At 35.3% G+C, this 15,014-nt stretch overlaps 6 protein-coding genes and 1 non-coding gene across 7 annotated transcripts; 4 read left to right on the top strand and 3 right to left on the bottom strand.

The window, feature by feature from the left end:
* Positions 1-245: 245 nt before the first annotated feature.
* WICANDRAFT_31902 (uncharacterized protein) lies at positions 246-1,994 on the bottom strand (the record flags this gene model as incomplete). Its single annotated transcript, XM_019181896.1, has 1 exon — positions 246-1,994. One exon carries the CDS (start codon positions 1,992-1,994, stop codon positions 246-248), a length of 1,749 nt encoding a protein of 582 aa, XP_019038203.1.
* Positions 1,995-3,615: 1,621 nt separating this feature from the next.
* On the bottom strand, positions 3,616-5,837 carry WICANDRAFT_55325 (uncharacterized protein; the record flags this gene model as incomplete). The annotated part of the gene is made up of 1 exon (XM_019182758.1): positions 3,616-5,837. The coding sequence occupies one exon, from the start codon at positions 5,835-5,837 to the stop codon at positions 4,092-4,094; it is 1,746 nt and encodes a 581-aa protein (XP_019038202.1). The 3' UTR covers positions 3,616-4,091.
* Positions 5,838-6,120: 283 nt separating this feature from the next.
* On the top strand, positions 6,121-6,821 carry WICANDRAFT_93718 (uncharacterized protein). The gene is made up of 2 exons (XM_019186430.1): positions 6,121-6,482; positions 6,514-6,821. Exons 1-2 carry the CDS (start codon positions 6,402-6,404, stop codon positions 6,733-6,735), a joined length of 303 nt encoding a protein of 100 aa, XP_019038201.1. The 5' UTR covers positions 6,121-6,401; the 3' UTR covers positions 6,736-6,821.
* Positions 6,822-7,221: 400 nt separating this feature from the next.
* Positions 7,222-9,384, top strand: AAM1 (glycoside hydrolase family 13 protein). The gene is given in 2 exon segments (XM_019186429.1): positions 7,222-9,339; positions 9,353-9,384. The coding sequence occupies 1 exon segment, from the start codon at positions 7,314-7,316 to the stop codon at positions 9,024-9,026; it is 1,713 nt and encodes a 570-aa protein (XP_019038200.1). The 5' UTR covers positions 7,222-7,313; the 3' UTR covers positions 9,027-9,339; positions 9,353-9,384.
* Positions 9,385-9,937: 553 nt separating this feature from the next.
* Positions 9,938-11,854, bottom strand: WICANDRAFT_32875 (Zn(II)2Cys6 transcription factor; the record flags this gene model as incomplete). The annotated part of the gene is made up of 2 exons (XM_019182012.1): positions 9,938-11,476; positions 11,573-11,854. 2 exons carry the CDS (start codon positions 11,852-11,854, stop codon positions 9,938-9,940), a joined length of 1,821 nt encoding a protein of 606 aa, XP_019038199.1.
* A 486-nt stretch (positions 11,855-12,340) lies between these two features.
* On the top strand, positions 12,341-12,422 carry WICANDRAFT_t94. The gene has a single exon. It is a non-coding gene; the product is annotated as a tRNA-Leu (tRNA).
* Positions 12,423-13,061: 639 nt separating this feature from the next.
* MET17 (bifunctional cysteine synthase/O-acetylhomoserine aminocarboxypropyltransferase MET17) lies at positions 13,062-14,378 on the top strand (the record flags this gene model as incomplete). Its single annotated transcript, XM_019184909.1, has 1 exon — positions 13,062-14,378. One exon carries the CDS (start codon positions 13,062-13,064, stop codon positions 14,376-14,378), a length of 1,317 nt encoding a protein of 438 aa, XP_019038198.1.
* Between the last annotated feature and the right edge of the window lie 636 nt (positions 14,379-15,014).

Here is a 15,014-nt window from a genome sequence, read left to right as displayed (position 1 = left end):
TATTGCTAGGTCCTTTTCAAGGTCTGATCTGCTACAAAAGGTCCTGAAGTCTATGTTTATTAGACTGAGCTTCTATCCTAGACTGAGTTTGAGACTAACTTCATCAAAAATTTTGATTTGGATAAGTCTGGCTTCTACAAAAAGAGTGCAAAAATACAAAATAACTGGTTAAACATATTCAACAGGTACATTCAGAGTCAAGAGTAGTGAATAGCATACAGGTGTACTATATCAAGTTCCTGTTATCAGACCTTCTCAGGTTTTTCAACTTGATCAGCCTCAACAATTTTTTTGATTTCTTCTTCACCAATCTTTTGAATCATTTCTTCAGTATTGAATAACTCAACTTCAGTATGCTTGAACTTTCTAGATGAGACACCATCACGGAATAATACATCCAACTCAGCAAATGTTCTTCCTTTTGTTTCTGGGAATTCAAACCAACACCAAATTATACCAACAAAACTGAAACCTGCCCACAATAAACCTGCTTTAGCTTTCCAATCCCATGCAGTTGGATTCAACATATAAGGTGTGATGATACCAGTGATTATACCAGCAATATTATACACATTTCTTGCAATAATGACTGTCTTTTGTCTCAGTCTCACTGATGGCATTTCTGCAACAGCACAATAAGTGATTGGTCCAACAGTAAAATCATAAATGAATGTGAATATCAATAGTAATGATCCAATAGCCCAAGATGCACCACTTGAAGAAGTAAAACCTAACCCACCAGTGATTATTAAAACTGAAAATTGACCAATCAATCCACAAAAGAAAATGGTGAAACGACCAAGTTTTTGTGATAAGAACCAAGATCCAATAGTTCCAAGTAATCCCAAAACATATTGAATAATTGAGAAGGTGAAAGACATTGATTCCGCTAAACCAGCTTGCTTATAGAAATAAGTTGAGTAACCCATGAATGCTGAACCAGTAATATTTTGAAGTAACCAAATAATAGAGGCAATTCTTGTTCTTCTAAAGTTATCACCTCTGAAACAATCAAGATAACTAACACCAGATGTTGAGGCTTCTTCTTCTTTGATTGTCAATTGCATCTTATTGAACATTGCATTTGCTAACACATCTGGATCTGGTGAATTTTCATTAACAGTGATCAAACGTTTGATATTCTTTTTGGCTTCAGCTGCTTTATTATTTCTTGTCAACCACCATGGTGATTCTGGTGCTAAATAGATACCAATCATGATAGGAATTGGCCAAACCCATTGGATTGCAAATGGAATTCTATAAGAATGTGGATCTTTAGATTCCAAAACACCACGCAAAATACAAGAGGAAATCAATTGACCAATAACCCAACAAGCATTGATATAAGTTGTCAAATAAACTCTCAAAACCAATGGACAAACATCAGTCGCATAGGTTATCACCAACGTTTGTAACATACCCCAACAGAAACCCAAAAGAATTTCACCTGCTAACAACATTTCAACATTGATGGAAAAGAAAACAATAAAGATGAATCCCATGATAGTACCCAATGCACCAATCAAAGTTTTCCGGTAACCATATCTATCAGCGACAACACCAGCAAAGAATAAACCAAGAACCTCACCAACATAAACAGCCATTGATAATGAAGTTTGCCATTTGGCAGGGATTTCCCATCTACCAAGTTCTTCAAAATATTCACCATATTTCCTGTTGAAAGCTGGAAATGCATAAAATGAATTCAATAAATTGGTGTCATAACCTTCCATGATAATTGAACTTGATAAGACAAAGGACCACATTGCAGCTTTTGGGAAAGTTTTTAGACCTTCTTTCAATGACATCTTCTTTTCTGCACTTTCATTACCTTGGGCATTGTTTGAAATATCCAAAAATTTAGCCAAATATTCATCAATTTGATTATCAGTGAAACCACCTGAGTTGTCCGATAATTTTTTCTGTAATGGTTCTACTTGGATTTGTGTCTTTTCTGGTTCTTTGACGTCTTCAACAAATTCAGTTGCACTCATGATTGTTGATTGAAGTCTCTGTTGATTTGATCGGAGTATGGTTAGGGTCTTCAACAGGATGTTATGCGCAATTTATATGTTTTGATTTCAAACAAGAGGTCTTGTTTTTGTCGATGATCAAATGAATTGGAGACTACATGTTTAGGAAAGAATAGTCAGATGAATCAATTGGTCTTGTTGGCGAGGTACATGAAATGTGGAGCACAGAGACTTACACGAGGTTTATAACTTTTAATCCGATAAAACATCACTAGTATTGGCATTCTTTCTTGGTTAGTTTTGAGATGATTTGTGGGTCCATATCCTACACATTACTACCAGTTTAACTCAAGTTCTAGAATATGACATTGTCTAATCGATAACATAGATGAGAGCTCAGTAAGAGACACTTGTACAGTATACATTATCTAGCAAACGGTGTGAGTTGTGCTTGATATTGAATAATAGTAGATACACCTGTGTTTTCTCAACCCCAGACCCCAGACCAAATCTTACATTAAACCAAGATCTTCAATCATCACTGGCTTAAACTTCAACCCCAAACTCGATGCATCAAACTCTTCTTGGTTTATGTTTTCGAAAATCATTTCGAATATGAAAATCGCTAGAATTATCGTTAGGTCTAAAACTTTGGCTCAAGATGCTTTGTACACTTTCAAATGTTGAGCTACCAGCTCATTGATTGATATAGAAGGATTGCGCTTAGAAAAGTATTTTGAAGGCTAACGCTCCAAAAAAATAAAAAATGGGTGGAGGCTAAACCCTTTCCATTTAATGATGGTCAGATAGTTTTCAACCCACCAAAAAGAGAGTTTGAATCACAAAGATTGCTTCGCTCAATTATGAGACGTGTATACTGGATAACATTAATCAATTTACAAAATTTTGTTTTTCAGCTGGTTCATTGGCTTTACAATCGCTCAAACTATCGCCAAAATACGTATTCACATCTTGACGCCAAGTTGTAGAGGCTGAAGGCTAAGTAACCCAACCCAACTCACTCACTTTAAAAAATCATTCTGTATTTGGAGCTAAAACGTTAGAGGTCAGTGATCTCCCGCGATTTGGCCTTCTCTTTGTAGTTTGAAAGTACAGTTTTAACTAGAGGATGCATCAGACGTATTTTTATAGCATATTTCATATACCGTAGCTTTCAACAGGGTATGGAATTCATGAGGGCACAGTGTCAATTGAGGGCTATGTCTTTGGAACCATATTTTATAAGTCTGTTACGACTTCTTTTCAGTTCTGAGTATAACCATGTTCATACTGCAAGCTTGTGAGGGTTTTGGGGCAGTCGACGTTATTCGTTATTGATGAACGATATAAGTATAGGTGAATCGAATTGTTTTTCAATCTTTGTTAGCTACTGCTCAAATCCATTTTGCACTACAACCAGCGATGAATATCAATCTTGATTTGTTAAATTTACGAAATGCAGAAAGATAATAAGAGCTCGAAAGAATGGTTATGTGACAAGTTACAACCTTGACGGATATTAGCGGTGATGTGTTTTCGCGAAATATTTGCTGTCCATAACGAAAAAATAGCCTACGAGAAAAAAAACAGTTGAAGCTGTTCTCTTCCATTTAATTTCAACACAATTGAACAGGGCAATTGACATTGGCCATATGCAACTCATTAATTTGAAATAGGCGAAAGGCTATTGTTCAAGCTGGCGTATTTTGGGACTTGGTCAACCAGATGTGAACTCAGCGTTTTGAATTGAGCGTTAGGCGTTGATAATAGGGCCTTTTTTGAACAAGTTTGTGGGCGGTTATGCTAGGATAAAATGTTGATCTCTATCATGATCCCAGCTTCTACTTCTATGGCACCCGTGTGCTTAGCTTTGTTATTTGGATAGGGTTTTTTGTTTGGTGATTTGAGACTATCTTCATTTAGTGGATGGAAACACTAAAGCTTTTAAAGTTCATTCTACCGAAGTTTTCACATTGCAAATAATTTTATTAAGGAACTTGAACTATAAAATAGACTGCATCTAGCAGTTTGTTAAAAATTAAAAATAAAAAATAAACTGTCAATTAAACTCAAGAAACATCTGTTAAATTGAACGTCGGAATCGTTAACCTCATTAATTTAGACTTTAACAGCCTTTTCAACTTGATCAGCTTCAACAATATCTTTGATACCATCTTCACCTAATTTTTCAATCATTTCTTGGGTGTTGAAAGATTGAACTTCAGTATATTTGAACTTTCTTGCAGAAACACCATCACGGAATAAAGTGTCCAATTCGGCATATGTTCTACCTTTTGTTTCTGGGAATTCAAACCAAGTCCAAATACAAGCAATTAATGCAAAACCAGCCCAGAATAAACCAGTTTTAGCTTTCCAATTCCAAGCAGTTGGGTTTAACATGTATGGGGTGATAACTGCAATAACAATACCAGCAATGTTGTAAACATTTCTTGCAATAATGACAGTTTTTTGTCTTAGTCTGACAGATGGGATTTCTGCAACTGCACAATAAGTGATTGGACCAACTGTTAAATCATAGATGAAGGTAAAAATCAATAATAAGGAACCAATGGCCCAAGAAGCACCAGTTGAATTTGCAAAACCTAATGCACCGGTGATGATCAAAACAATACATTGAGCAACTAAACCACCAAAGAAGATAGTGAAACGGCCCACTTTTTGTGACAAGAACCAAGAACCTAAGGTACCAATCAAACCCAAGACATATTGAATAATGGAGAAGGTGAAAGACATTGATTCAGCTAAACCAGCTTGTTTATAGAAATAAGTTGAATAACCCATAAATGCTGAACCAGTGATATTTTGGAATAACCAAATCATAGCTGCAATTCTTGTTCTTCTAAAGTTACCACCTCTGAAACAATCAGCATAAGTAACACCGGCGGTGATTTGCTCTTCTTCTTTGATGGTCAATTGCATTTTGTTGAACATGGCATCGGCTAAAACATCAATATCAGGAGTGTGTTCATTAACAGACAATAATCTTTTGATGTTCTTTTTTGCTTCGGCTGCTTTACCCTTTCTTGTTAACCACCATGGAGATTCAGGAGCTAAATAGATACCAATCATGATAGGAACAGGCCAAACCCATTGAATAGCAAAAGGAATACGGTAGGCATGAGGATCTGTGGATTCTAAAACACCACGTAAGATACCAGAAGAAATCAATTGACCAATAACCCAACAAGCATTAACATAAGTTGTCAAGTAAACTCTTAAAACCAAAGGACAAACATCAGTTGCATAAGTAACAACCAAAGTTTGCAACATACCCCAACCAAGACCTAACAAGATTTCACCTGCTAATAACATTTCAACATTAATAGAGAAGAACACAATGAAAATGAAGGCAGCAACAATTGTCAAAGCTGAAATCAAAGTTTTTCTGTAACCAACTCTGTCAGCAATAATACCAGCTGCAAATAAACCAACAATTTCACCAACATTGACAGCCATGGATAATGAAGTTTGCCATTTAGCTGGAATTTGCCATTCACCAAGATGCTCATAATATTCACCATATTTCTTGTTGAAGGCTGGGAAAGCATAGAAAGAATTCAATAAATTGGTATCATAACCTTCCATGATAATTGAACTTGATAAAACAAAAGACCAAGCTGCAGCTTTTGGGAAAGTTTTCAAACCTTCTTTCAAAGACATCACTTTTTCAGAGTGTTCATTACCTTGAGCATTGTTTGAGATATCCAAGAACTTGGCAAGGTAATCATCAATTTGATTGTCTGAGAATTCAAGAGAATTATCAGATAACTTTTTGGTTAAGCTATCAGTCACTTGGACGACGTGTTCAGGTTTTTGAACGTCTTCAACAAACTCAGAAGGCATTGTAGTGGATGTTGATGTTAAGGATTTGTAATAATAATAATGAGGATTGTGTTGTGTGATGATTTACAATACATATACGAGAGTCTTGAAGAAGAGGGATTAAGCCAACTATATATAGTTGATGGATTGAAGCATAAGTGATGAAGTGTTGGGAAAAATGGGTGGAGCTTGATGGTGGGATCTTTTCTTGATGCACTAAAAGACCTTGTTCATAGTTTGGTGGATCGATACAAATGGAGTGATAGAACTAGGTCCGCTTTTTTGGTGTCATTCGAATATTCAGGTCTTGATTGAAGATAGTTGTGGTCAAGAAATAAAGACTTATATGGTTGGTTATTCCATGGACTTTACCCCTCGAGGTGTTTTAATTGGCTGGTTTCCATAAAATATTTTGCTGCTACAATATCGCTTTGAATCATCTTGTTAAAAATGAGTCGCAAAGATTAACTCTGTTGTGCATTTGGAGTCTGGGGTAGATAATAAAGTACCTAAACTTGATCTAATAAAGTTTTGTGCGTGACACTCTGTCAAAATAATAATGGTTCGGAATTTAGCAGCCATTCGATGGATCATCATGGGGAAACTTGGGTAAGAAATAACCCTAAAATACATGTTGTCTTTGTGTTAGATAGACACTCTTTATATGTATTATTTGCATTGATCTTCAACATCCAAGTGTGTAGCTATGCTAAATTTAAGCAACCTTTCAAACCTTTGCAATCCCATGACTCCATTACGAAACAATCATGATTACGATCCAAAACCTGGAGAATACGTGACTCTTGGACGATTTCCAGAGTACTTTGAAGGGGTTTCCTCGAAAAAGCGAGCATCTAATGTTGATTGTTCCGAGAATTCAATCAAATATACTCGTTCAGACTATCGCTTCAATTTTTAATCCAAAAGTGGGCTTCAAGTCTGAGTTTAAAGGCCTAAACCCTCGCTCCAAGCAATAAACAAGGTCATTAAGGGACTCGAGTGACGCACCCCAAAAAACCTAAAAGTACAGCATCTTCGCGACAACTTTCGTGAAGATTCGTGGAATTTGAAATCTCAAGATCCATACCCAGTGGTAGAAGATACAATTAACGGCTTCCCATTTGGTGTCCGGCTACATTGGCTATTGGCCATTCTTCTCATAAACTCTCGCTTTGTTTCTCTCAAAGTTCTCGTAAAAATTTTGAAAGAGCTGTTCTTTGTATCGGAAAAATCTAAAATAGCCTATGAAGTTCGGAACCCCAGATTTTGAATTTTTTGTTGATCCTTTCCGAGAAAACTGGAAGAAAAAAGCGGCGATTCTTGTCAAGCCATCCAACGAAAAACCTTTTGCAACCCACAATCACACCGAAAAACTAAACAGCCTTACCCAAACCCCCCAGTATTTAAACATTTGAGAACGCACTTTCCTTGAGTACAGTACTTTGAGTTCTACTTTCTCTTTTGTCTACACAACAACTACAAAGAATAGACTACAGAATGACAATTTCAACTTATCCATGGTGGAAAGACTCCACTGTCTACCAAATTTGGCCAGCTTCATACAAAGATTCGAATGGTGATGGTTTTGGTGATATTCCAGGTATCATTTCAACTTTAGATCACGTCAAAAACTTGGGCACTTCAGTTATTTGGTTATCACCTCATTATGCCTCTCCTCAAGATGATATGGGTTATGATATCTCAGATTATGAAGCTATTTATGAAAAATATGGTACTATGGAAGATATGGACAAGATGATTGATGAAGTTCATAAACGTGGCATGAAATTGATCTTTGATCTTGTCATTAACCATACTTCCTCAGAACACGCTTGGTTTAAAGAATCAAGATCTTCAAAAGATAGTGCAAAGAGAGATTGGTACATCTGGAAAAAACCAAGATATGATGAACAAGGTAATAGACACCCACCAAACAATTGGATGTCTTATTTTTCAGGCCCAGCTTGGGAATATGATGAAGCTACAGATGAATATTATCTATGTTTATTCGCTAAATCGCAACCAGATTTGAATTGGGAAAATGAAGCTACAAGGGATGCTATTTATAAATCAGCTTTAGAATTTTGGTTCAAAAAAGGTGTTGATGGGTTCAGAATTGATACAGCTGGTATGTACTCAAAGGACCAAAGATTTTTAGATGCTCCAATTGTTTTCCCAGATCAAGAATGGCAACCATCAAATGACTACACCACAAATGGTCCAAGAATTCATGAATTCCACAAGGAAATGTTTGCAAAAGTTACTTCAAACTATGATGTTATGACTGTTGGTGAAGTTGGACATTGTTCTAAAGAAGAAGCTTTGAAATATGTCTCTGCTAAAGAAAAAGAAATGAACATGATGTTTTTGTTTGATATTGTTGAAGCTGGTTGTGATACTAAAGATAGATTCCGTTATCATGGATTCAAATTGAAAGATGTCAAAGATGCTATTTTCAATCAATGTGATTTCATTAAAGGTACAGATGCTTGGTCAACTGTCTTCATTGAAAACCATGATCAACCACGTTCAGTTACTAGATTTGGTAATACTGACAACAAATTATTATTATTCAAATCAGCTAAACTATTATCTATTTTACAAACTACATTAACTGGTACTTTATTTATTTATCAAGGTCAGGAAATTGGTATGACCAACTTACCAAGATCTTGGGATATCAGTGAATACAAAGATATCAACACAATCAACTACTGGGACGCTTTCAAAAAGAAATATCCAAATGATCCAAAGAAAGCTGAAGAATTAATGGATTTGATTAACTTGTTGGCTAGAGATCATGCAAGATCACCTGTTCAATGGGATGATACCCTTCATGGTGGGTTCACAACTGGTACACCATGGACCCGTGTTAATGACAATTATCCAGAAATTAACGTTAAAGCTCAAACTGGTGATCCAAATTCTGTCTTATCATTCTGGCAAAAATCTATCAAAGTTAGACAATTTTATAAAGATGTCTTCATCCATGGTGATTTTGAAATCTTGGACTATGAAAATGAAAAAACTTTCACTTATGTTAAAACCTCACCAGATTCAAAAGCCTACATTGTTTTGAATTTCAGTAATGAAAATGTTGCTTTCAAACCTTTGATTGACGGTGAATTCAAATTGATCAACTCTAATGTTGATGATGTTAAAGAGGAACAATTGACTCCATATGAAGGTAGAGTTTATCTTGTTCAATAGATCTTTAGACAAATTTGGGTATAACTACGACGTTCTTTTATTTGATGAAAATGATGACTCTCTATAGAATCTTTTAGATCTGGTTAGATCTCTATTTATATTACACATTGGCTAATATATTTTATGGTTAGATTAATTACAAAGATTGTAGTTTGTCTTTTTAGCGTTTAGAAGATATAATGGAGTAACCTACGCTATTCACTACACGCAAATAACATCACAATTGTAGTAAAACTTGCTCGTACAAGATCATCTCAAAATCAGGCTTCAGACATGTTTTCGGCTAAATAAAATCCGATTCTCATTTAACCGGCGGCGCGCGATTTCGAAATTAAATAAACCAAATATATTATATTTATCAACTTGACTAGAGAAATGTTCTAAAAATTATTATGTATGAATAAAAATCACCTAAGCTTTTTGTGGAAAACTTTAAAACTCGAAAATTCGAAAAAAAAATTAAAAAGTGATTTTGTGTCAAGATTTTTGAAATTAATTTAATTTATTGCATGTAGTTAAAACTTCATGAAATTTAAGTGATTTTTTAAAAGATGATTTTTGAAAAAAGTAAAAAGCTACCTAGGAAGTATGTATCAAAAACATAATATTAAGTGTAAGTTCTGGCTGACTAGTTGTTCATTTGTTGTACAGTCCGTAAATATTATGCTATCAGGTCACGTGACTCAAAATTACATAATCGATACAACCAAACTTAATATTAACGTAGCGTTATATTCGCAGACCTTCATCTCAGATATAAAACTGTTTAGTTTTCGTAATCGACAATAAATACGCGAGATACAATGATAACAGTATAACTTAATAATGGATAATATAAATAACGTACATAAATCATAAACACCACTTCCCATAGCAGATTCACAGATGAAAGAAAACATTAAAGTTTCAACTCACAGCTCTGTTATTTGACTGGATTGAACAGCATTTGAGGAATTAGGGGAAGGTATATAATAACACATTGTAAATTGAGTATAAGGTGATAAGCTGTTTTTCATGTCATCATTGATGATTGGATCATTTCTTGGGTTCAATGATGATTCATTTGTTTGAGTTTGTTCATCGTTAATTTCATTCGTATCTAAAAGTAAATCTAATGGATCAGGTTGTCTAAATGTTATTCTTTTAGCTTCAATCAAATTTTCAATTTTGCTGAATAGTTTTTTCGGTAGTTGAACTTCAGAGCTTCTGAATTTGACAATCATCTGGAAAATTGTATTTAATTGATCAAATGCCATTGTTGATTCTGGTTGGTGCGGTGACATTATTGAAAAAGAGTATAAGGAGTCCGCGATTTCCAACAGTTTATTACATACACCTGGTGCACCATTTGATTCAAATGCAAATACTGGCAAGTCTTTTGTTTCAGTAAGGAAGTCATGGGCAATCTTTAATGGGAATTTAGCACTAAAGCAGCTCTCCATTGATTCATTTTGATTGATCAAGTAGTTTTCTGATGATATTAACCAACCAAGACTTTGAAACCAAGACTTTGACAGGACAATATTCAATTTTTGAGAATCATTAGAAATTCTATTTTGCTCAAACTTCTTGTTCAGCTTAGTTTGCATTTGTCCAATCCATTGTCTTTTCATATCAGTAGATTGATTTTGTAAGAAATCTTGAAACATTGACAGATCAGCATCAATTTTATCGTTATCAGAGTCAGATAATAATAGTTTGTGATTGATTTCATGGAAAAATTGTTTTTCAGTAGCTGCAAAAACATCAACCAATTCAGTAAACCCTAAAAGTAATTCTGGATATTCTTCATCTTGTAAAGATGGCATATCAACTGTTGGATCCAGCAAGACAGGTAGTTTTTCTTGAAAACAAGTATATCTTTCCGTTACCAATAACATATAATATATTTTTTTCCATCTATGAACTTCAGCACCTGATTTTCCTTGATAAGATTCTGGGTCATGCAAACCCAACATTTGAGCCATCGAGATAGCTTCTCTCAAGTAGACAATACCACGCTTACTTCCACCTGGGACGTTTCCATAATACATATGCAAAAAGAAACTTGAAAGCAATGTATCAATAGATGGATCTATTCTATCTTCAAACAAAAATCTAATTCTCTTAGCTTCTTGAACATATTCTTCAGCACTTAGAGCATTTTCAACATTGATGACACCAGCAGCTGATTTCAAAAATTTTACTTGTACGGATATAGTTGCACAAACTGCACAACATAACGTATAAGGTATGGCATTTCTTTCATCCAAAACGATTTTCCCATCAGATGATTGTTGACCTGTGACACTATTATCAATGATTTTGGAAACAAGATGTGCAACTGAAAGAACTGGCCACAAACCATAATACCAAGTTTGATAAATTTGAAGGTAAGGTAGTAATTTGTCCAATGGTATATTGCAAGTTATCAAATTCTGGTTGTTGGTTGATGCCAAGTTTGGACTAAACTGTTGATTTGGTAGATTGATTTGAATGTTTGACTGCGTGTAATTGTTGTGGTTGACTACTGATACTTGGTTATTATTATTGCTTATCATGTTGACAATATTATCTCTAGTCTTTTGCTGGATTCTTTTTGGACCAGATTTATGACGGACTCTAATATTTGTACATTCCAAATCATGGTTAACACAATTTGTACACCTTCCTGATTTACTAGTAGCAACATCACAACGAACCCTTCTAACAGCACAAGCATCACAAGGACGTGTATTGGTGCGTTTTTTGGAAACTCTACCACTTGATGCGGAACTGTTGTTGTTGTTGTTGTTGTTGTTGTTGTTGTTGTTGTTGTTGTTGTTGTTGTTGTTGTTGTTACTAATCATGTTGTTTGATACCAGTTGTTGAGGTTGTTGTTGGCTGTAAACGTGTTGTTGATTTGGGGCAGACATGATAGCAGTGTTGTTGTGGATCTGGGTGTGCTCTATTGACGAGTGAACCTTCAGATCTTGATATCCATTCTCCAGATCTCAGCGTGTATGGTTTCTTAAAAGCTGCCAAAGGAAAAACCACGTCCTTTTATCATGTTTTTTTCTTGTCATGATCATTTCTTTCTCCAAGTCTCCAGTGGTTCCTCTGGGGGAATTCATGCTGCTGCCCAACCAGTCCTTCCAAGTTCCAACTTCCCAGCCTAGACTAGCCGCTCACGCAAGCACTGTTCCGCCTAGAGGCTAAGGGGAAGCCGCAAGCCGCTCAGCTCAAAAAAACCTAAAACTTTTTTTTGTATACAATAACGTTTATTTAAAACGTCACGTGACTAAGGAAAAAAATGCACAGCAGAAAGACCCACAAAAATTGAAATTTTGTAAACAGGATCTTTGGCCGAGTGGTTTAAGGCGTTCGACTCAAGATCGAATATCGTAAGATGCAGGAGTTCGAATCTCCTAGGATCCATTATTTTTTGATAATTTTTTTTTCTAGCGTTTTGATGCCACAGTGTCAATATAAAGCTTTTTTTTTACACAATAAAGGAAAAAAGCAACTAGAAGTGATAACCGTTTGCTCAATTTATGTTTTTTGACCTTGTGATGGCCATAAATCAACAATTTGTCCACAACTAGCGCTTGCGTAATTGAACAGTATGATTTTGACAGATTCTGAAAATTCTAGAGAGATGGGCTGAACGAGTTAACAATCATCCAGATTTGTGATAAGAATACAGTTTGAAAGTAGATTTAAAACTCAATCAGACTACAGTTTCCAAATGAGCTTTGAAGGAGAGATTGCTTGAGATCCTTTTTATCAGGAAATAGTAGTTGGAGTGAACTATTCGGGTCGGCTGATATCAAAAGTCGCTAGAAAAGATTTCACGTGAAATTGGCACATTCGCACTATTAATTTGACAACACAATCCAAAAATTCATAACAGGACTCCAACCAAGGGTGGAATAATATGGTACGTATAGAGGGAGGATTTTTTACAGCCTACCCTGATCAATTGGTGATCGTATAAATAATCGAAGAATGCCCTGAAAGCTTTTCCTCAGCTCCATATTTTATTCAATCAAGATCAATTGATCCCTTTTCAACAACATGCCATCACATTTTGATACTTTACAATTACACGCTGGTCAGCCAGTTGATGGACCACATAACGCTAGAGCTCCACCAATTTATGCCACCAGTTCATATGTTTTCAATGATTCAAAACATGGTGCTCAATTATTTGGTTTAGAAGTTCCAGGTTACATCTATTCAAGATTGATGAACCCAACCACTGATATCTTTGAAAAAAGAATTGCAGCTTTAGAAAATGGTGCTGCTGGTTTAGCTGTTTCTTCAGGTCAAGCTGCTCAATTTGTTGCATTGACCGGGCTAGCTCATTCAGGTGATAATATTGTTTCAACTTCATTCTTGTACGGTGGTACTTATAATCAATTTAAAGTCGCATTCAAAAGATTTGGTATCGAAGCAAGATTCGTTAATGGTGATGATGCAGAAGATTTCGAGAAATTGTTTGATGAAAAGACAAAAGCTCTATATTTGGAATCAATTGGTAATCCAAAATATAATGTTCCAGATTTTGAAAAAATTACTGCAATTGCTCATAAGCATGGTATTCCAGTTGTTGTTGATAACACTTTTGGTGCTGGTGGTTATTTCGTCAAACCAATTGACCATGGTGCGGACATTGTCGTTCACTCAGCTACAAAATGGATTGGTGGTCACGGTACCACCATTGCAGGTGCTATTGTTGATTCTGGTAAATTCCCTTGGAAGGATTATCCAGAAAAATTCCCACAATTCTCACAGCCTTCAGAAGGTTATCATGGCTTAGTCTTGAATGAAGCTTTTGGTAACTTAGCATTCATTGGTCATGCTAGAACTGAAATTTTGAGAGATTTAGGTCCATCTATAAATCCATTTGCTTCATTCTTGTTATTACAAGGTTTAGAAACTTTATCATTGAGAGTGGAAAGACAAGCTGAAAACACTTTGAAATTAGCACAATATTTGGTTGAATCTCCATATGTTTCATGGGTTTCTTATCCAGGTTTAAAAGACCATCCATATCATGAAAATGCAAAGAAATATCTACAGAATGGGTTTGGTGCTGTCTTATCCTTCGGTGTTAAACCATTAAAAGAAACACCAGAAGATGTTTTCAAGGCTTCAGGTCCACAAGTTGTTGATAATTTGAAGATTGCATCCAACTTGGCTAATGTTGGTGATTCTAAGACTTTAGTTATTGCTCCATATTACACAACTCATCAACAATTAAGCCACGAAGAAAAATTAGCATCTGGTGTTTCTGAAGATTTGATCAGAGTCAGTGTTGGTACTGAATTTATTGATGATATTATTGGAGATTTTGAACAAGCTTTCAAGACAGTTTTCAAAGATAATTAGAGAGATGATATACAGGTTATATTAGAATTTTTGGTTTCAACGAGTAACTTTGTAGCTAAAATGCGGTTGTAAACCCAGTTTGTTATAAAAAAGGCCAATTGATGTCAAATTTATATGCTCATACACAGTCGACGATTATCAGTTTCTAGGGCGATTAGAAACTCGAGGGCTTTGTTTGGCTAACTATTGGTACGTCCCCGGATAAACTGTGCAAAAAAGAATCAGCTCATTTCTAAAATCGATCGATTTTTTTTGGTATGTGCAAACAAGGAACAATAAAAGTTTGGGTTGTATAAATTGAAGAGAAGCTGCTGAATCTTTGGCTGTTTAGCTTTATAGTTGTATTTCCCGAAAGTCTGTTGTACAATTTGTTACAATTGAGTTGAGAATAAGCATATGTCACTGGATCTCAGATTATAAGTTCGGAATCTGGCTTGAATTAAAAGACAACTAGGAGAGCTCTGGGAAGACAAAAATGCCCTTTGGAAGGTGAAGTAGGTATTACAAATTCATCACAATCAAGTTGCTACCCATTCAGTTGGACAAAAAGCCTCCAATTGAACCATTATTCGAGTTCATTCACTTTATAGTCACGTGAAATAAATTGAGAAATTATTTCAGATACCCAAAGAGGAA

This window comes from Wickerhamomyces anomalus, assembly GCF_001661255.1.
Source record: "Wickerhamomyces anomalus NRRL Y-366-8 unplaced genomic scaffold WICANscaffold_4, whole genome shotgun sequence".
Taxonomy (NCBI): Eukaryota; Fungi; Ascomycota; class Saccharomycetes; order Phaffomycetales; family Wickerhamomycetaceae; genus Hansenula; species Hansenula anomala.
The sequence above is the reverse complement of the archived record's forward strand: the minus strand, read 5'-3'. Positions and strand labels throughout refer to the sequence as shown.